Raw genomic sequence first — 21,644 nt, 5'->3', positions numbered from 1 at the left:
GACAGCGATATCGGGAGTCAAGTCCTTGACTGAACCACAAAAGTGCTGACACGCGTGCCACCCCTGAAGTGTCTATCAGTCTGCCCGGATCGCAACTGAGATAAACTAGCTTTCGGTCCCTAATGACTGAGTAAATGTGGCATCCCTGTGATAAAACATGACGTGCCACTACGCCACGCAGGAGTGAGTGATTTCAGCCTCACAACTTCATTACAAATCCAAGGACACGCTCACAGCCGGGCATATACCTCCTCACCTCAGGCCTACACAACCAAACACCCCTGCCAGCTTGCTCTGACAGCCCTGACAGAAGAGAGGGTCACAAGTCATGCGGCCAGGCATAAAATACAATCAACCTGCCACTGAAATGTATAGAATTAATCTTTCTCGGGCCCCTATTTCATGCGGGGGCTCGCAGCCAAGTGAAACAAGCGGCAGTATCTTTACTGAGGGAGCCGGGAACGAACGCAGCCATACGAAAGTCACGTTTCGCTCCTGCTTCCCTGGCCAGACTTTGAGTGTGTGAACTTACATTGATGCTGCTGACATAAAATGATCAATTATTAATTAAACACATTTTTTCTTTAAATTTTAGATGCACTGGAATCAAAAAATAACCTACCTTCATACACCAAAATCTGGATGGCTGCACGCAACACAGTCGTTTTTGCTGCACAGATCCAAAAAGTTGCTTCCAAAATGTCTTTCTCACTCTGATTTAGTGCAGAATGTTTTCTTGTAGTTTACTTTGCAACTTTGATAAGAGGGAAGGTGAAATGTTCTGCCTCGATGAGCACTGAGCATCTTAGGTAGCGGTTGTCTGCACACAGCACATTTTCGAGCTTATTTCCACCTGTTTTTGTAACTCCTAGAATAAACTGGGAATGAAATATTTTGGAATCACACAAAATCCTAAACTCAACCATTACTTCCAAAACACCAAATTTACTAAGGTTCAATATATTAAAACATTGTGATATTTGTTATTAGCTCTGTCATAAAACAACAACAATATTTTAACAGGAAGATGAAAAGAAAAACTTATACTGTTTGAAGATCCAAGATTTTGTATTTTTTAACATTCAGGAGATTATACAATATGCAATAACTTATATAGAGTGAATTCAGGGTGATTGGGACACTTTTTATACTGTTTGAAGATCCAAGATTTAGCATTTTTAACATTCAGTAGATTCTAGTTATATAGGCCTAGTGAAACTTATGTTAAAGTGACAGTTCAGCCAAAACTGTTTTATTATTATTAACTCGGATGTTGTTCCAAATCAGGATGACTTTCTTGTGTAAAACACAAAATTAGATGCTTGACAGAATGGGAGTCTCAGTCACCATTCACTTTCATTGTATTGAAAAAAGACCCAAATGAAGTGAGTGAGGACTGACTTACAGTCCATAACATTTTTTTTTCTTTTTTTTCCCCTAGTTTCAACAGTAAATTTTGACAAAATGATCTTTTTTGTTCAACTTATTCTTATTTTATTTATAAGGTCGTTTTTTTTTTTTTTTTTTTTTTTTTGTAAACATCACAACGTGAACCTTATGGCAGCTTGAGTTACAGTATTATACACTACTGACTCCTATTGGCTTAGACGAGTCGTTTTACATGCCAGAATGAACGCGGAACTAGATCCGGGGGAAAAGTCGTAAACCTGCCTTTACTCATGTTATTAACAAACGTGCTAAAGTCCACACATTCAATTGAGTCACACAGCATTATTACAAATCTTGCGTCAGCCTATAATAGCTTGCAAAACTGGGGCTTTACACAAAAGCTTGTTTTTCCGGTAGCAGAGCCAAATGAAACTCCTGCGTGGACTCGGGTAATTAAATTTGTTTGCTGAAGGCTTGCATTGCTGTAAAATTGCTGGAATCATGATTGACAAGGATGATTTTCGGCCCATCACACGGAGTCGTAGGCGCGCGACCATCACGAACGTAAAGAGCGAGACTGTGAAACTCAGAAACGGCGAGACCGCAGCAGCCAGTGATCCCAAGGCACGGGAGTCTTTCACCAAAAACCTACAGGCACAGCTGAGCCAAGACAGCAAACGAAAATGCGATCTCTACGACAAAATGAGGTGAGTTGTAGTCTACTCCAAGACGTCATGCAAAAATGTAGAATTTTGTGGGCATTTATAGGCTAGTCACAACAGTGACAAAGACAGCTGGTCACTGCACAGAGAGAGACAGGATTCGCCTGTGTGCATGTGGCACAGTACTGGACATTTAACCCCTTTTTAACCCCAAATACCATCATGTCACTTATTGTAAAGTTACTGAAAGCTATTCCATTGAGCAGAACTAAAAATAATAAACTGCAAATATATGTTATATAAAAAGATACTGTTTAAAAAAAAAAAAAAAACGGTTGACCAATGATCTGTAATTACATGGGAGGAGGGGTGTGTCACTTGTTTATAGAGTCCTAAAGTAAAAACTTACTTAAAGGGTTAGTTCACCCAAAAATGAAAATAATGTCATTTATTACTCACCCTCATGTCGTTCTACACCTGTAAGTCCTTTGTTCATCTTCGGAACACAAATTAAGATATTTTTGATAAAATCCGATGGCTCAGTGAGGCCACTATTGAGAGCAAAGCCACCGAACCTCTCAAGGTCCTTAAAGGTACTAAAAACATATTTAAAACAGTTCATGTGAGTTAAGTGGTTCTACCTTAATATTATAAAGCGACGAGAATACTTTTAGTGCGGCAAAAAAACAAAATAACGACTTTTCAACAATATCTCGTGATGGCCGATTTCAAAACACTGCTTCTGAGCTTTACAAATCTTTTCTTTCGAATGAGTGATTCGGATCTCCTATCAAATGGCTAAACTGCTGAAATCATGTGACTTTGGTGCTCCGAACCACTGATTTGATTCGTACACAAAAGTAGTGTAAAGCATTACTTTCCATAAAAAGTAACCAAGTAATAACAAAATTAGTTACTTTTTTAGGGAGTAGTTTTAGCAATATTGTAACACATTACTTTTAAAAGTAACACTAAATATATGCTTTTGTGAAAGCAACCAGCCCCCAATGTTTTAACTTATATGTTTTGTTAAATAACCACGTTATCAGCGTAATTCCTGGTGAAAAACTACATTACCCCAAAAGTTGTTCCAACCTTTTGAAAATTTCTTTAAAAAAAAGAAATAAAAAAGGCCCTTTTAGCCTTGTTATGCTCTATGGGTTTTAGTTAGATTTTCATGTAATTGGCTGAGCAGTTATTTGGGTGGCTCGCCAGTGTATTAGATCTCTCTAATACATAAAATAAGTATGCTTAACCAGAAGTCTGTGGGACAGAACTTTATACGTGAAGACAAAAGGCTTACAAACAATAGATACTGTGAGAACATTCCACTGGAGATTCTGCAATCTACCCTGAGAAATGTAACCTTTGTTATTCTAATTGTACAGTTTGGTCCACACCTTTACAGACACAGATATAGAGTTGATTGCACCTGAAATCCACACAATCATTCAATACCAATTTGGAATACTGATTACATCTAAATAAAGAACAATAATATAACATTGTAAATAGTTTAATCATCATTACTGTTTTTATTTCACGTCTTCTTTATTTCCACCTTATAGTTGCCACAAGTTGCAGGAGTCAATGCTGAGTTCTGCGAGCAGCTTCAAAAATTACAGAGGCATCCTGAACTGGTGTGTTGTAATGCTGGTAAGTTTGAAACAGTCACATAAGCTGATCCCTGATGGACTACATGCTTTGACTTGCCTACTCATTCTTCTAGATAAACTGTGTCACAGATATCAGTGTAGGTTGTAAACATTTCCTCTCACTGCCAAAGATTAGTACTAAGAATTTTTACTGCCACTCACGTAAGTCAGTTACAGAGATTAAAAAAGGTTAAAGTACCCATGAAATCAAAATTGAATATATTAGCCTTACTGTTATCTATAAAAATTTGCATTTAAGATATAAGCATTCAAAACATACAGTCTCTTACTTCCACCAATATGTATCAATGATTTTGATGTATATGTATCAATATGTATCACACTGCACTTTAGCTTCTCATCAGATTTTACAAACTAAAGCGTCCCGCCCCCTACGTTATATATAGATGCTAAAGCTGCGTTCACACATTTACTATTTTCTACACGGTAAATGGCGCAATCTGATTCAGAACGTGTATACATTCTTTCCATTTGGGCGAATGAAGTCTGGTTTCACATTAGCGTCACGTGAACTGCAGCATGCTTACGGTCTGCTCCGGTCCAGAGACACGATAGAGACACAGAGCAGATCATATGCGCGAGTCGGCGCATACCAGAAAATGTATCGAACCCAATTGAATTCTGCACAGAATGCTATATTAAGAGGAAACTGTGGCTGTGATATAAACAAAACGCGATTGGCTAATTTTAAAAAGGGGAGGAGCTGTTTGATATGTTCCACCCTGTCTTCCTGTTTCAGTGGAATTTACGTCAACACATTGAATAATGCGGCGCATTTCAAGGATCTTTAGTGGACCTTTAAATATTATGTTATATAATATTATATAATGTATGAGCCACGTGGAAAAGTTTGTCTTTCTGTCTGAAATTGACAAACACAAGCATTAGGCCTTATAGAAGCTAAAATACTCAACAGACTTGATTTTAACACAGGAAAACCCACACTAGTGACAGAATTGCATTGCAATGACACATTTTAAGTAACATCATATGGTGTGTGGCAGTCATGTGGCATGTGAAGAATAGTTAATCAGTATGTCTGTTTATGGAGACACACTTAATGCCAAGTGACACCCAAAAATAAACGGCCTAAAACAGCTTGTCTGTCTAAACACTAGCTGAACATGGAGGACAGCCAGCCAAGTCCTTGTCTTCAAAACTGTGAAGAATGCATTCACGCTTTTCAACTTACTGTTAATGTGAGCTTTGAGATGATTCAATTTTGTCCTCTGCATATTTTTTTCAGCCAGACTTTTTTCTTTCCTCCATTGTTCTTTCTCATTCTATACATGTGAATAAGTGTCTGTCTTCTGTATAGATGTATGGACATGAATTTCAATATATCTCTGCAAACTGTGTACAGACAGTGAATAAGGATCTTTGGAAGATTTGATTCTGGTTGTTCTGACATGTTTAGCTAGCATTAGTGATCTATTCTTGTGTTGGTTTTCATTTGTTTTCTTCATGAATGTGTGGCTCTTGCTCTTTTGCAGGTTTTGAGCAATGCACGCCTGTTCTTGGAAAACCTTCTCAGGTATGAACAAGTATGCATACAGTTTTATTATGAAACAGCCATAACATACCATTTGAATACTTAGGAGCCCTATTTTAACGAAGCACATGGTCTGAAGCGCATGGCGCAGGTGCACTTAGGGCGTGTCCGAATCCACTTTTGCTAGTTTAATGGCAGAAAAAATGGTTGGTAAAAAGGTTGTACCTAGTCATGAGTCATGGGTGTGTTTTGGGCGTAACATGCAATAAACCAATCAGATTGTCATCTTCCATTCCCTTTAAAAACCAGTTGCGCTTACACCATGGCAGATTCACTATTTACATTTACAAGGAATCCTTTTTATATTTAATATTTAAAAATGTTTGTGTACTGCTGCGTGTCCCTGTATGTGTAACAAACACAGTGTACACGCAGTGTGCAACTATCTATAGGCGCATATTACTAACTAGGGCTAGGCGATATATCGCATGAGATTGTCACGCGCATTTCGTCAGTAAAGCCGGTTCCCTGATTACCGCTAAAATGCCATCAAAATGGAGCGGCATTTAATAGACAGAGCCGTAGCTCACTGACAAGCCATGCAATATCACGTTCATTATCGAAGGCGATTCATCTGCGATATGAACGCGATATTGCGTGGCTTATCAGTGATCTACGGATCTGTCTATTAAATGTCGCTCCATTTGAAAGCAGGTGATGGTGATTTAGCGGCAATCAGGGAACTGGCTTTACTGACGAAATGCGCGTGACAATCTCATGCAATATATCGCCCAGCCCTATTACTAACGCGCCCTTTAAATAACAAAAATAAATGAATACTGCGCCATTGACTTTAGACCAGGTTTTTGTTGGTCAATGGTGCATTCATTTTCAGTTGCCTCAAAATAGCAACACGCTAACAATGCACCTAAACACAGCTCGTTTTCAGACCAGCACGCCCATTGGCAAACAGATGGGCATAAGTGCATTTGCTATTTAAACAATGTGGCATTGGATGTGAAAATGATAACTGCGTCGGGCTGAAACTAGCAAAAAACACTTGTATTGTGCCTGGCGTCGCATTGCGCCGGGTATATGATAGGACCCTTAAAGTTTGCATGAAATGAAAATTCACCCAATCAATTGAATGATTCAGCCATGATTTTTTCATTTTTATTTGAACTTGTAATTTTTAATAAAAATGTCATAACTTAAATCAAACCTTCTCTCTGGTGACATACTGTATGCCAGACTTCTCCAATCATTTAATCTGCTTAAACCCCGCCCCTTTCTTACAATCGACTGCAAGCTCGCATTTAGATCTTCCTTCATCCAATCAACAACTGATGGATTGAACCAAGGCCCTGGACTGCTCTATATATATATTTTTTTTCATTAATCTGTTTTACTCAGATGTACGTCACAATATGGAGTAAAGGGTATGTCACTTTAATGAAATAAAATTTGGAGATTTGTGGTCCAAATTTTTATCTTAAAATTTACAATATCAATAATTGAAATTTGAATATCAATGACTCATGTTGCTCAAAAGTATATAAGTCAAATTAGATTGTACAATTAAATGCAAATGAAAAAGTTCAAAGTACCTCTAAGAATATGAAGAGCAGAATGTGGTCCTCAAACAGTTGTGGCCTAATGGTTAGAGAGTCGGTAACCCTAAGGTCACGGGTTTGAGTCTCGGTACCAGCAGGAAATGTAGGTGGGGGGAATGAATAAAGCGCTCTCTTCCACTCTCATTACCCACAACTGAGGTGCCCTTGACCAAGGCACCTAACCCCCAATCACTCCAAGGGCGCCGCAGCAAAAAAAACGTCTGCCCACTGCTCTAGGTGTGTGTTCACGGTGTGTGTGTGTGTTAAATACTCACTGCTGTGTGTGCACTTGGATCGGTGAAATGCAGAGCACCAATTCCAAGTATGAGACACGATACTTGGCTACACGTCACTTAATTTTCACCTTTATCTCCAACTTCCCCAGTGAGCGGTTGTCGAATGAACACAAAAGCGTTAAAACGCATTCTCCGCTGTTCTGCTTTCTCTGTGTTTTGAGTGTCATGTGGATGAAGATGAGTCTATAGGGTTTGTTTGAGAAGTGTACAGGCCTTCCTCTCCCTGAGTAGAATAAAACACTAAACCCCATGCTGAGGGAACCATATGCTGTCATCATGTTGCACACTGCTGCTTGCAGACAGTATGTATACAGCTGCCCGCTGAAACTGATGCAAATAATCTGTGGTTCAGAACAAGGGATGAATACAGGATTAAAAATATGTTGCGTCAGATGTGTAAAGGTTTGGGGAACACGTCTGTTTTGTAATTCACATCCATTCTTTGTGTCGTAGGTATGGCATTTTAGTAGACCCCATTCAAGTGGTGTCATTGTTCCTCAAGAACCCGTATAGCTGGCCTGCTGCATGCCTGGTCATTGGTATGTATTTTAAAGGGAGCTTAGCATAAATTTCCCCTTTTGGTCTATTCTTTTGTTTTCCAGACAGGGACATTATTAAAATTTGTCTGGCAGAGAGCATGTTCAGATAATGCCTGTACTCTTTGTTAATCTAATTAAATGTAGATTTTGTGTGTAATTTTGCATGTTATCAAAGGCATAGAAGTATGTAATTGTTTTTTAACCCTTAGTCTTTATAGAGCGACTGGCGATTTTATCTTGTTTGTAGCATGTGGTGTGATTGTACAATGCTGTGAGTGTTTGTGTGTGTGCGCTGGCCGTCTGCCCTGTTGTAAGGTTCATCCTGAGGGTATAATTTTGACCCTCGTCTGTTTCATTACAGGCTGCAAAAATATGTTTTTATTACTAAAACTGCAAATAAAAATAATTTATAATTATATATTTTTGTTAATAATATTTGACATTAAAACAATTTGTTTCTTGCAGTTTCTAATGTTTTTATACTTCTGGCCTTGTACACGGAGAGGAAACTAGCCATGGTGAGTTCAAAAGCCATTCGCATTTCTACATTTAATCTGTTTATCATAATGAATAAAGCCATTGTAATAAAAATGCAAGGGTTCAGTCTCTTCGCACAGTATAATTTGGCAATTGAAATTACATTGAGGGGTTGTGAAGAGTTCAATTTGAAGGGTGAATTTGATTCATTGCTTTTTAAAAAGCCTGACATATTTGAGAGAGCTTGCAAATGTGAACCGAGTATCAGCACATTTACTCAACTGGCTGAATTGAAACTGAATTAACTTATAAACAGTTCAGGCATTTTGCTGATGTTGTGTAAGACTGTGTAAGAATAAAAAAATAAAGTGCAGGGCATTTAAAGAAGAGATGCATTTTAATGTGAAATTTCTGTCTGTTCTTATTTCTGTTCCTGGGGTTTTGATTGTTTTATGTCATTTCTTAATTTGTAATGTTGATTTTGTTCATTTGTCTGATTATGTTATTATCTAGGCGATTTGTGTTTTGTGATATAGTGCTTGGCTGTGTGTGATTTTGATGTTTGGTCTGATTGTGTTGTCATCAGACATGTTGTGAATGACTCTTTGGTGTGTTTTCCAGGGGTTGATCAGTGAAAAGGCTGGCCTGCTGATCTACATCTTTAATTTAACAGTCGTCTTATGTTTTCCGATGATTGTTGTGTTGAAGCTGCCATCTATTACACCAGGTGAGACTGTACATCATGCACACACTTTCATGATGCATTGTGTACATAATACAACACAATCATATATACCTATCATATTTGAGATCTTTAGCAGATATCAAATGAAATACTGTAATATACTGTATACTGAAATGCAATATACTGTACATTATAATATGTGACCAGTGCTAACAAAATGAGTCGGAACGTGCACGGGTTAATTTCGAGTTACAGGCAAAACAAGTGAAAAATGTCAATTTTGGTCGAATTTGAAGTTTTCACAAAAAGTGAGGTCATTAAGCCCTCGTCTAGCGATCCCAGTGCTGCAAATAGCAATTAAACATCTAAAAGTATCTTTATTTGTACGTTTTCTGAGACGAGTACCTTTCCTTTTACCACGAAAAATGCCATTTTTCTCTGCTCACAAGTTTGGTGTTTTTGTAAAGCGCAGCATTCCAACTTTGTGAATATTCATAGTGAATTCTCGATGGCATGAGTCTGAACCAAGGAAATGTGATTTTCAAACTCATGCTGATGTAAACAAAACAGTCTTACTTTCACTGATTGACAGATCCGTAGTGTGCACACAAAGACGCCTCAGACAGCACACAATCCCTATATACACAGAATTACAGAATTTCAAAATAACTGTCTTGGCGAGTATTCACGCAAACATTATCTGTTATATGTACGGAAAAACATCTGATGTGTAACATTATATTAGATCCAGTAGGTCTTAAAGGATTAGTCCACTTTCAAATAAAATTTTCCTGATAATTTACTCACCCCCATGTCATCCAAGATATTCATGTCTTTCTTTCTTCAGTCGAAAAGAAATGAAGATTTTTGATGAAAACATTCCAGGATTATTCTCCTTATTGTGGACTTCAATGGCCTCCAAATGGTTGAAGGTCAAAATTACAGTTTTTAGTGCAGCTTCAAAGAGCTTTAAACGATACCAGACGAGGAATAAGGGTCTTATCTAGCAAAATGATCGGTCATTTTCAAAAAATTGTAAATGTATATGCTTTATATAAACAAATGATCGCCTTTGTAAACAGGTGTAGCTCAGTAATTTTTTGTTGGATTCCAACAAATACATAATTTTGAAGGTTTTTTACTAGAGAATTTGAAAATAACAATAATTTGCTCATTACGACTCAGCAATGCCAGCATGGGTCACATATTGTGGCATATTGTTATTTTAAAAAATATAAATTAATTCTCTAAATTCTGTTGTGTCATTTAATGATTGATTACAGTTTTTAGTTTGGTGTTTTTAGTGTTCAAAATAGTGCAGAATTATATATATATATATATATATATATATATATATATATATATATATATATATATATATATATAAAATGAACAATGAATTTTTTTATATTGAAATGCATCCCTAATGTATTAATTTATTCTCTATCACTAATTTTATTTTTCTGGATAATCACAATTTGACTATAATATGCCTGTCATGTGATCAGGTGATCCAGCTTTGCAGAAATTATTGGGCACAAACAAATTCTAAATGACAGACTTAACAAATCCAACATATACGATCATTCAGATTCTCAGCTGGTTGTGAATTGTATTTTTATTCACAGTGCTAGGGCTGGGCGATATATCGCATGAGATTGTCACGCGCATTTTGTCAGTAAAGCCGGTTCCCTGATTACCGCTAAATCGCCATCACCTGCTTTCAAATGGAGCGCCATTTAATATACAGAGCCGTAGTTCACTGACAAGCTACGCAGTATCGCGTTCATTATCGCAGATGAATCGCCTTCGATAATGAACGCGATATTGCGTAGCTTGTCAGTGATCTACGGCTCTGTCTATTAAATGCTGCTCCATTTGAAAGCAGGTGATGGCGATTTAGTGGTAATCAGGGAACCGGCTTTACTGAGGAAATGCGCGTGACAATCAAATGCGATATATCGCCCAGCCCTAATTCACACTAGAAGATAGATCAGTATTTTGCAACATCAGATCATTGTTGAATCAGAGCCACAGCCTAATGGTTATCTGTGGTGCTTGATGCAGGTTTGATTCTGACCCTCATTGTGTACTGATTAGTGATAGACTCCTATATTTAGCCATTTCAAATTTTGAAACCTAAATTCGGGGACAATATAATGATGCATTTTTGCAGGAAATATAATCCCTCACTTCCTCCTCTCCATACCACAACTTTCGCTGGCTCTTCTGTCCACTCTCATCTGTTTGCACCACGGGAGGCGAAAATGTGCCTCCATCTGTCAGCCTAGTACTGCACACACTGGTCCTGTACCAGACAGCCAGGTCATTTCAGGGGCCGTCGGGGCCTCTGCTGGTCCTACAGCCCTTGAGTCCATCTCTCTAGGGCATAGACGCACTCCAGAGCCCCTGCATGGACCATTTCCACCCAACATATGGCTGCTATTGATAAAGCAGTGGTGGAGGGAGCATATGAATGTGAGCCAGGTCTGTGCACGCTAGAGTGGTGATGGGCTATGAGTCTGGACGTGCTGGGTCACGTGAATATAAGTTATGAACCATTAAAAGGGGGCATGCTGTGGTGTTGTGATGGAAGTGTATTTGCATTGCAAACCTCTTGTGTTCCTATATCCAGGTATTTAAAGGAAGTAGTGAGTTCTGTTTATGACAAAAAGGTCTTTCTAATACCGTGTTTCTGTCTTTGTGTCCTCTTTATGCAGTCGGAGGAGCGTTTGCCTTAGGAGTCTACACCATCCTGTTTTTGAAACTGTACTCGTATAAAGATGTTAACAGGTGGTGCAGAGAAAGAACACAAGCGAAGGCCCGCAGCCTCTCCAGATCTCTTTCGTGTGAGTAAATACATCCACCCCTCATCAAAAATGATGTGCAGTCTCTTTTGCAGTATGAAGAATATGGAATTCATATAAATTGCTAGTTTAATATATTTATTGCACTATATGGCCAAAACTGTGATGATCTTTTTGTCGCCCCCTGTTGGCTATTATAATTCTAATTTACAACACAATAAACACTACGCTGCGATACAGCTATGGAATATGTCACGGACATTGTTCCATCCCTTGTGATGAGGGAGCAACATCCATAAAAATTGTTCCTGGGCTTTGTGAATATTAGCGATTGTTCTGCAATGAATAATGTGCAGTTTGCACTGAAAAGGCTAAAGAAAAATGTGTTATGCCAAAAAAAACAACAACATTGTTATTACACCTAAACTTGATAGTATGATATTAATACATCAACTAAAGTTTAACAGGTTGTTCATGAAGGAATTATATAGTCCCATCAGAATATCACAGGACTTTTATTTATTTATTTACATTTTTTGCAGCCCAAAATAACAGAATTTTTTGCACCTTTTTTTCAAAAAATATGGCAATATTTGAGACATTTTTGAGTTGTTGTCCAGTCAAAACCCACTATTAATCATTAGGGCTTTTCACACTTGAAATAGTTAACCCTGGGTCATTCTAAACCCCGGGTAAACGAATCCTGGGTTTTCTTGCTTCACGTTTCACACTGCTCATAATTTGCCTGGGGTTAACAATTATGAATCCTGGGTATTCATAAACTGACATTTCACATTGTACTTTCTTTAACCCTGGATTAACATTCTTATTTGCATATTTGCTGTCCGCAAAAGCGGTGCTAACCCTACTCCAGTCAGGGATTTATATTCCCGGGTAAAAAGCGGTGCTAATCCCACTTCAAAATTACAAGTGTAAAGCGTTCCTTTACCCAGGGATAAAAATGGTGTTTAGAAAGACGATAACCCGGGGTTAAGCGCGGTGTGAAAAGCCCTATTATGTATTTATACATTATATGCACAATGCAAATGGTGTCACCAGTATAGAAACTTTCATAATTCTGCATTGCTGATAATACAGAATAGTGTTAGACACAGATGCTTTACACAGTCATTGATTATGTGCTGCAGCTGTACTTTTTAAAAGTTTTAAATTATTATTCAGCGTTTTGCCAATTTAACAGTAATCATATTTTCTATTGTTGTTATATTGGATTTTCCAAGCAATCACATTTTGGATCAATTTGTTTGGGCTTACAATTATGGATTTTGATTAGCTATTATTAGAAGACATAAAACATAAAAGAAGATATTTTGAAGAATGTTGGCAACCAAACAGTTTTGCTACTCATTGACTTCCATTGTATTCTTTGATGTTTTTAATGGAAGTCAATGAGACTGTTTGGTTACCAACATTCTTCAAAATACCTTCTTTTGTGTTCCACAGAAGAAAGAAAGTCATACAGGTTTGAAACGACATGAGTGTGAGAAAATGATTTTTTTTTTTAACAGAATTTCCGTTTTTGGGTAGACTATGCCTTTATTTCTTGCAGTTGCAAGATTGCAAAATCCTGGAGGGACGGGTTATAGGATTAATAACAATTTTAGTCATGTCCTTGGCGTATAGTCGAGAGTTCAATATGTTTTGCACATGATTGTGCAGTGCGTCCAGTTCTGGTTTATAAATGAAGTTCATATTCTTTAGCTGAACATCAGGTTTAATTGACTTTAGAAGCAGATTTGTACATTTCTTGACAGTTCCTGTGTTCTTAGGTCCATCATCTCAATCTGCGTCCAGCGGTATGCAGTCACATGTGTCTTACCCAGGAAATCTCTCTCTCAGAGGTAAGCTACAGTATGCCTTAAATGTTAAGGCAATATTTCATAATTCTGCTTTGCTGAAATAAAGAATAGTGTCAGGCACAGATGCCTATACAGTCATAGTTATTTATGATAATAAAAGATTTTCTTTTATTTTCATGTTATCAAACAATAATTTTGTTAGTGTCAAATACTATAACCTGAGAACTTGTAGTTAGTATTTCAACTTCTTCTTTTTTTCCCCCCAGATATCTATTATTTTGTTTTGGCTCCAACCTTGTGCTATGAGCTTAATTTTCCCCGCTCTGAATCCATCCGAATGGGATTTCTGCTCAGGAGGCTTTTTGAGATGGTAGGCGATTGGCTTGGACATATTTCCTGACATTATTGACAGTTCTTGATAAGTTTTGCTGCCAGATTTATTCACAGTATATTATGGCTTGTTTATTTTGTAAATATTGCATTATTCCCTAAATCTGCCAATGGCAATAAATCATAGGAATTAGCTTATTGTTTGCACACAATTGCCAGGAGTCATGGCAGGAATGTATGAGGGTAATTTCTATTTATGAAAGTGCTTGTGTTAGAGTATTACTTTCAGTTATAGCTGATGCAAATTACAAATTTAATTCATGTACACACACACACACACACACACACTTCTATTGTTAACATTTTAGTTTTATATTTAGTGAGAAATTAAAATCAGTTTCGCTTGTTTGTTGCAGTTGCTCCTCACTCAGTTACTGGTTGGTTTAACACAGCAGGTAAGCAGCTCAGTGCATTTGGAAATCACAGAAAACCTGCAATTTTCATGTCTTTGAGGCATATTTCATATCTAATGTTCTTTCTATTGTCTTTCAGTGGATGGTGCCAATCATTCGAAGTTCAATGAAGCCATTGCAGGTGTGTTCATGTGCTTTATCTTCTGTTTTTCAGCGCTTTAAGAATAAGCCTGCTTGAACTCTATAAACCGTTTTTCATTTTTTCAGGAAATGGACTACTCTAGAATGACAGAGCGTCTGCTTAGACTCGCAGTAAGTAAAATGAACTTTAAGGTCAATGTTTCCTCCTCAGAATAGAAACACAGTCCTGTGTTCAGATTTTTGCTTACATCTGTATTGTTTTGATGGAAGATATGAAGCATGAAACAAATTACAGAGTAAATACTGATATCTATTTTTATACTAGGTGCCCAACCATCTCCTCTGGTTGATTTTCTTCTACTCGTTTTTCCATTCCTCAATGAACTTTGTGGCTGAGCTGTTGAGGTTTGGAGATCGGGAATTTTACCGTGACTGGTGGTGAGTGATTTTATCTTCTTTGGATGTCTTTACTGTTATTTCAATTTGTAAAAGCTGTATTTGAGCGGCTAGTGGTACCACTTCCACACTATACTGCTTTTGATGGGCTTTGAATGCAGTCAATCTGGTTTATATGTCCCATCTCTGCCTCTTCCACTTCCATTTCATACTGTACGTAGAGTTTTAGTCTCAGATGGATTGTGACACCGTGTTTCTTTTAGGAACTCCGAGACGATAACATACTTCTGGCAAAACTGGAATATTCCTGTGCACAAGTGGTGTCTCCGGTGAGTGAACAGGGGTTTCGAAAGAGACCGCAGACAGCTGTTGGGAGGCGAGATGAAATATGACACAGTAAAACTCACAGAGACTATAATGAAGAGAGACTATAATGTGATCTGTCCACAAGAAATATATGGTTATTTACTGTTCACACTGGCTGTGAGTTTATGTGCCTCTCTCTCCTGTTTTCAAAGACACTTTTATAAGCCGTTGCTGCGAAGAGGTGCTGGCAAGTTACTGAGCCAATCAGCTGTATTTTTCGCCTCTGCTTTTTTTCATGAGGTGAGATATGCATAAATCACACACTGTTTTAAATATTCTGTCGGGTCATGGCAAATGAAAGTTAACAGTCTAAGCAGGGTAACAACCTGTGTGAATTATTCTCATTTTAGAAATGTGCTACTTCTCATAAGCAAAAGCAATACATTTTAGAAGCTAGTGTGTTTACATACGAAAAAAAAACTTTGAATATTTTACTATTAATGCCATTAAAATACCAAAAAATATATAAAATAACAAAATTGTATAAACTTAAACCATCATGTACTGCTCACTTAAAGTTTAATAATACTGTTTTAATACAGTTGTTAGTGTTTTTAATTAGACAAAATGTTTTCAAATTGTAATATCAGCCATTTGTCAGTTATCGGCCATAACATGAAAATAATCATTGTCTTATTAGCATCAGAATTTTAATATTTATGCGTATTTTAATACCTAACAAATGGCTTACTACCATTTAAAAATTTGTCTGTAAGATTTTTCTTTTATGTTTTTGAACAAAGTCTCTTATGGTCACCAAGGCTGCATTTATTTAATCAAAAATACAGTAGAAAATACAAAATACAGTAAAACAGTAATATTGCGAAATATTATTACAATTTTAAATAAGTCTATTATCTATGTTAATATACTTTTAAATTTAATTTACTCCTGTGATGGCAAAGGTGAATTTTACTTTACTTTTTCAGTGTCACATGATCCTTAATTTTTTATCAATATTTATAATTTTTTATTAATGTTGAAAACAGTTGTGCTGCTTAACATTTTTGTAGACACCGTGATACATTTTTTAAGATTCTTTGATTCATAGAAAGTTCAAAAGAATAGCATTCAACATCAAAAAAGAACACAGTAACATTATTAATGTCTTTACTGTCACCTCTGATCAATTTAATGCATCCTTGCTAAATGAAAGTATTTTAAATTTTTACTGTTCCCAAACTTTTGAACTGTAGTATACTTACAGTTGTCTCTGAATATGAAGCTGGGTTAGAAGAAAGTATTTTAAAACTGAAATATTACACGCTTCACTTCAAACAAAAAAGAAATGAGCATAAATGTACAAAAAATTAATAAAAAATAAAATCAGAGTCCTTTTGAGCATTGCGGGAAGCAGCTGTTCTTTGAAGCAGCTGTGGATTCTAGAATCATTTGTAAAATTCTAGATGTTCGCCACTCCCGAGGCGTCGTCTCATTTCCCTGACTCAGAAGCAGGTGCCCGGCGTTTGGCTGGTAGCCACCGTTCCTCAGAGGAGATGAAGGTCAGAACGGAGGGATGAGGAAGATGAAGAACAAGCTCCTATCAGGCTGCTGTTCTCTGTGATAAGCTGTGAGCTGAGCTGGGGGAAGGGAGAGAGAGAGAGAGAAATCAGGGAGGAAGATGTGTCCAATCCGCAGGTGCAGGCAGATAGTATTCTTAACCGTCTTATTAAAAAACATTGACCTTCACAGGGCACCTCAGAACCGGACCCAGGATCACAGTAATGACTCAGAAAGCTCAGATGGAGAGTGAAGTTTCATCTCAGGAATATCTAAAACTGGAGCTGTAAAGATACGCTGAAATTTTAAAAAGGCTTTATTTATTTAGGGGTGAAGTGCTGAGGGTGCAATCTAGTACTGATTTAGTGACGGGTAACAGGAAGGCCAGTGTTCCAAGACCCCTGGAGTTAAATAGAGGTTAAGAACGTAGTTAAAGGACGCAACAGCAGTGCTCAACCCTTCAGTGCTTAATCAATATTTTGTGGTGTGATTATGGGGAATCACTTGCTTCATATAACCTGACAGAGTTTCAAACACCACTCTTTAAGATTTAAAGAGGCCATATTATGCCCTTTTACAAAGTCTTAAGTTTGTTTTTGGGGTCTACTATAATAGGTTTTCATGTTTGAATGTTCAAAAAAACATTATTTTTCACATATTTTACATTGTTGCTGCACTTCTTTTTCCGATCTGTCAGTAACGCTCTGTTTGGTTACGGTCTCTACGAAGCCCCTCTTTTTGAAAAGTGCAATGCTCTGATTGGTCGGCTGGACCAGTGTGTTGTGATTTGTCCACTGCTTTGAACTTGTTTCGGTCACACTTGTTGCAGCCCAATTCGCATTGTTCACTTTCACGTTGTTGCAGATGAAATATAACAGGGATAACATTAAAGGTGCCCTCGAAAGAAAAATTGAATTTATCTTGGCATAGTTAAATAACAAGAGTTCAGTACATGGAAATGACATACAGTGAGTCTCAAACTCCATTGTTTCCTCCTTCTTACAGTATATAAATCTCATTTGTTTAAAAGACCTCTGAAGAACAGGCGAATCTCAACATAACACCGACTGTTACGTAACAGTCGGGGTGTACGCACCCAATATTTGCATATGCCAGCCCACGTTTCCAACATTATAAAAGGCATTAGACAAGGGCAGCCAGTATTAACGTCTGGATGTGCACAACCAAATCATCAGACTAGGTAAGCAAGCAAGAACAATAGCGAAAAATGGCAGATGGAGCAATAATAACTGACATGATCCATGATAACATGATATTTTTAGAGATATTTGTAAACTGTCTTTCTAAATGTTTCGTTAGCATGTTGCTAATGTACTGTTAAATGTGGTTAAAGTTACCATCGGTTATTACTGTATTCACGGAGACAAGAGAGCCATTGCTATTTTCATTTTTAGACACTTGCAGTCTGTATAATGCATAAACACAACTTCATTCTTTATAAATCTCTCCAACAGTGTAGCATTACCCGTTAGCCACGGAGCACTATCAAACTCATTCAAAATCAGAAGTAAACAATATAACAGTATACAATACTCACATAATCCGACGCATGCATGCCGCATGCATGACAAACACTTTGTAAAGATCCATTTTGAGGGTTATATTAGCTGTGTAAACTTTGTTAAGGCACTGTTCAAGGCAAGCGCGAGCTCTGTGGGCGTGGACCACGGGATTTAAAGGGGCCGCAGCATAAAATCGGCGCGTTTATAATGATGCCCCAAAATAGGCAGTTTAAAAAATTAATTAAAAAAAATCTATGGGGTATTTTGAGCTGAAACTTCACAGACACATTCAGGGGACACCTTAGACTTATATTACATCTTTTAAAAACATAATCTAGGGCACCTTTAAATAAATATTTTTTATCAGGTTAAATGTTTATTATTAGTCACTCAAACCCCTTTATCTTTACATCTCTTCTTAACCGTCAGTCACGCCCATACGCCATGTTTGTAGTTTTTTAACACTTTTTATTCGTGCTTGTAGTTCTGAACTGAATCCTCCTTCAAAGTGCAATGGGTTGTGGGCAATATTAGCTGTTAGAGTGTGTATGGACTTCAAAAATCTACTAGAAATAATAGACCATCCGGGGACTTTTGGCATATTCTTTTCAACATACTATGCTTTGGGACACACTTATTCTAATCTCACATACTATTTAGGATGGATAGTATGCACATTGGGACGCAGGGACTACTAACGCAACACAACTAGGCTCACCCATTTTTTTTGCACATGCCTTGGGTGGGAATTATTTAAATGAGAAAAATTTTAACGTGTGTTTTCCTGAAAGAAAACTCAAGACTACAATCGAGACATTTCAGGTGTGTGTGTGTGTGTCAATCAATTAGTGTAGTTCTTTTTAAATCAGTAGTTCACAAAAATGAATTATTTGCTATCTTCATGTCATTCCAAACCTGTATGCTGTTATATTTTCCATCAAACACAAAAGTAGACCTCTTTAAAGAAGTCTTACTACTAGAGACAAAGTTTTTTGTGACCTGGGCCTGTTCAGCTTTAAAAGGAGCTGTTGGTGAATCTTCAAATATTTTGTGTTTGATGAAAACAAATGCAGCTTTGGATTGACAATGAGGGAGAGTAAATGGAACACAAACCCTGGAACACAAAACCAGAGATTTCAATAAATAAGCTTTCCATTGATGTATGGTTTGTTAGGATAGGACAATATTTGGCCGAGATCCAACTATATGAAAATCTGGAATCTGAGGGTGCAAAAAAATCAGAATATTGAGAAAATTGCCTTTAAAGTTGTCCAAATGAAGTCCTTAGCAATGCATATCCACTCACAAAAATACATTTTTGATATATTTACGATAGGAAATTTACAAAATATCTTCATGGAACATGATCTTTACTTAATATTCTAAAGATTTTTGGCATAAAAGAAAAATCAATAATTTTGACCCATGCAATGCATTGTTGGCTATTGCTACAAATATACCAGTGTGACTTATGACTGATTTTGTGGTCCATGGTCACAAATAATAATAGAATTTTTATTGTCAGGAGGTGAGTAAATCATTTGAACTGATTTGTTGAATCAGACTCAGTTGAACACAGGACTCATCATTCTCAATTATGAACTGAATCAGTCAGATGACTCACTTCCTCAGTGAGTTAGCTTAGATAACTTGCTCATTCTCTAAACCACAGGTTTAAAATGCAAAAATGTTAAAAAGTTAAAAATGCACAAAACTAAAAACTGAATCCTTTTAGAAACTCTTACCTGACCATCACTCAGGTGTTTAATGTGAGTATATATCTCTGTCTGCAGTACCTGGTCAGTGTTCCACTCAGGATGTTCAGACTGTGGGCATTTATGGGCATGATGGCACAGGTATAAATCTTTAATCTTTACATACAAAAATGACATCTGCATTTATGGTCATTGCATTTGTGCATAAGAAAACTATATATTATGTTTTTCTGTCAATACTAGTACCTTTTTCAGTTTAAAATAATAAAAAAATTCTTTATTTCAGCTTCCATTGGCATGGTTTGTGGCCAGGTTTCTTCGGGGTAACTATGGAAATGCTGCTGTGTGGCTCTCACTCATTATTGGTCAACCTATCGCAGTTCTGATGTATGTTCATGACTACTATGTCACCCACTACCAGGATGACCCGACAGTCACTGAAGCTCTGTAATCACACTATAAAGCCTGATCGAATGAGTTTGATTGTGGACTTGGCAAAGCAGCTACACTTTGAAATATTACTGTAAGACTATAGGCTACATACTGCAGAGGTACCAGTTGGAGTACATTGATACAGTTGAAGATTCCCGGCACAGTCAGATTTCCAGGAAGTCTTCAAATAAATTCAAAGCTCTAGGCTATATTTAAACCTTTATGAACAACTAAAACAGCCAGTCTATGCAAATCTCGCCTAGAACTCCCAATAGAAATGCACAGGAGTCTGAATGTTACTCTACAGGTGTCAAGTGCTCATTTTAATTTCACGAAATGAAACCGGCCATATATTTGTGTTGTATGCATTACTAGTAGGACTTACACTCGGGTCAGTGTTCTGTCACTTTATAAGCATTTTAACCTTTTCTTACAATTCAAATATTGTGAAAAATCCTTAACCGGATTTTACTATACAAATGTATGATGTTGTTGTTGTTTTTTTTAATAAGTGCCAGTCCATAAATATACATAATGCGATACAATATGCAATGAGAGTATGTACAGACAGAAATGTGCAATTATATTTTAAAGCAATATGCAGACACTTTAAAGGATTAGTTCACTTTCAAATTAAAATTTCCTGATAATTTACTCAGCCCCATGTCATCCAAGATGTTCATGTCTTTCTTTCTTCAGTTGAAAAGAAATTAAGGTTTTTGATAAAAACATTCCAGGATTTTTCTCCATATAGTGGATTTCAATGGCCTCCAAACGGTTGAAGGTCAAAATTACAGTTTTATTGCAGCTTCAAAGCATTCTACACGATCCCAGGTGAGCAATAAGGGTCTTATCTAGAGAAACCATCCCGCATTTTCTTAAAAAAAAAATCAAATTTTATTCATTTTAACCATAAATGCTTATCTTGAACTAGCGCTCTTCTTCTTCTTCTCTATTCTTCTCCTCAGGTCAAAGAAAATGAGCGATGGTTTCTCTAGATAAGACCCTTTTTTCTCATCTGGGATTGCGTAGATTGCTTTGAAGCTGCAATGAAACTGTAATTTTGACCTTCAACCGTTTGGAGGCCATTGAAGTCCACTATATGGAGAAAAATCCTTAAATGTTTTCATCAAAAACCTTAATTTCTTTTCGACTGAAGAAAGACATGAACATCTTGGATGACATTGGGGGTGAGTAAATTATCAGGAAATTTTAATTTGAAAGTGAACTAATCCTTTAATTGACGTGACTTTTTTTTGCAAAGGGATGAGAGGAAATGTTTGTTAAATACATGTCCATATTTTTTAATTCATATTTTATTTAAAATGATATTGAATTGCATTTTTGTGTATCTAAACTGTTCCACAGTACA

The 21,644-nt window shown here is 36.9% G+C and overlaps 1 protein-coding gene across 1 annotated transcript; it reads left to right on the top strand.

Annotated features, from left to right (window-relative positions):
- The first annotated feature begins 1,615 nt into the window (after positions 1-1,615).
- On the top strand, positions 1,616-20,900 carry dgat1b (diacylglycerol O-acyltransferase 1b). The gene is made up of 17 exons (XM_048153519.1): positions 1,616-2,096; positions 3,620-3,707; positions 5,221-5,261; positions 7,582-7,667; positions 8,133-8,185; positions 8,766-8,871; positions 11,550-11,678; positions 13,427-13,498; positions 13,723-13,826; positions 14,203-14,241; positions 14,339-14,380; positions 14,467-14,511; positions 14,666-14,778; positions 15,000-15,065; positions 15,255-15,342; positions 19,919-19,981; positions 20,127-20,900. Exons 1-17 carry the CDS (start codon positions 1,891-1,893, stop codon positions 20,289-20,291), a joined length of 1,506 nt encoding a protein of 501 aa, XP_048009476.1. The 5' UTR covers positions 1,616-1,890; the 3' UTR covers positions 20,292-20,900.
- The last annotated feature ends 744 nt before the right edge of the window (positions 20,901-21,644 follow it).

The sequence above is a fragment of the Megalobrama amblycephala genome, linkage group LG13 (genome assembly GCF_018812025.1).
Source record: "Megalobrama amblycephala isolate DHTTF-2021 linkage group LG13, ASM1881202v1, whole genome shotgun sequence".
Classification (NCBI taxonomy): domain Eukaryota; kingdom Metazoa; phylum Chordata; class Actinopteri; order Cypriniformes; family Xenocyprididae; genus Megalobrama; species Megalobrama amblycephala.
This window is presented reverse-complemented; position numbering and strand designations above follow the sequence as displayed.

What these genes read in the sequence shown, in the direction of transcription:
- dgat1b (XM_048153519.1), top strand. Translation starts at nt 1,891, where the DNA reads ATGATTGACAAGGATGATTTTCGGCCCATCACACGGAGTCGTAGGCGC. An exon ending in CGGAGAGGAAACTAGCCATG is followed by an intron (nt 8,186 to 8,765) that starts GTGAGTTCAAAA and finishes TGTGTTTTCCAG; the next exon opens with GGGTTGATCAGTGAAAAGGC. An exon ending in AGCGTCTGCTTAGACTCGCA is followed by an intron (nt 14,512 to 14,665) that starts GTAAGTAAAATG and finishes TTTTTATACTAG; the next exon opens with GTGCCCAACCATCTCCTCTG.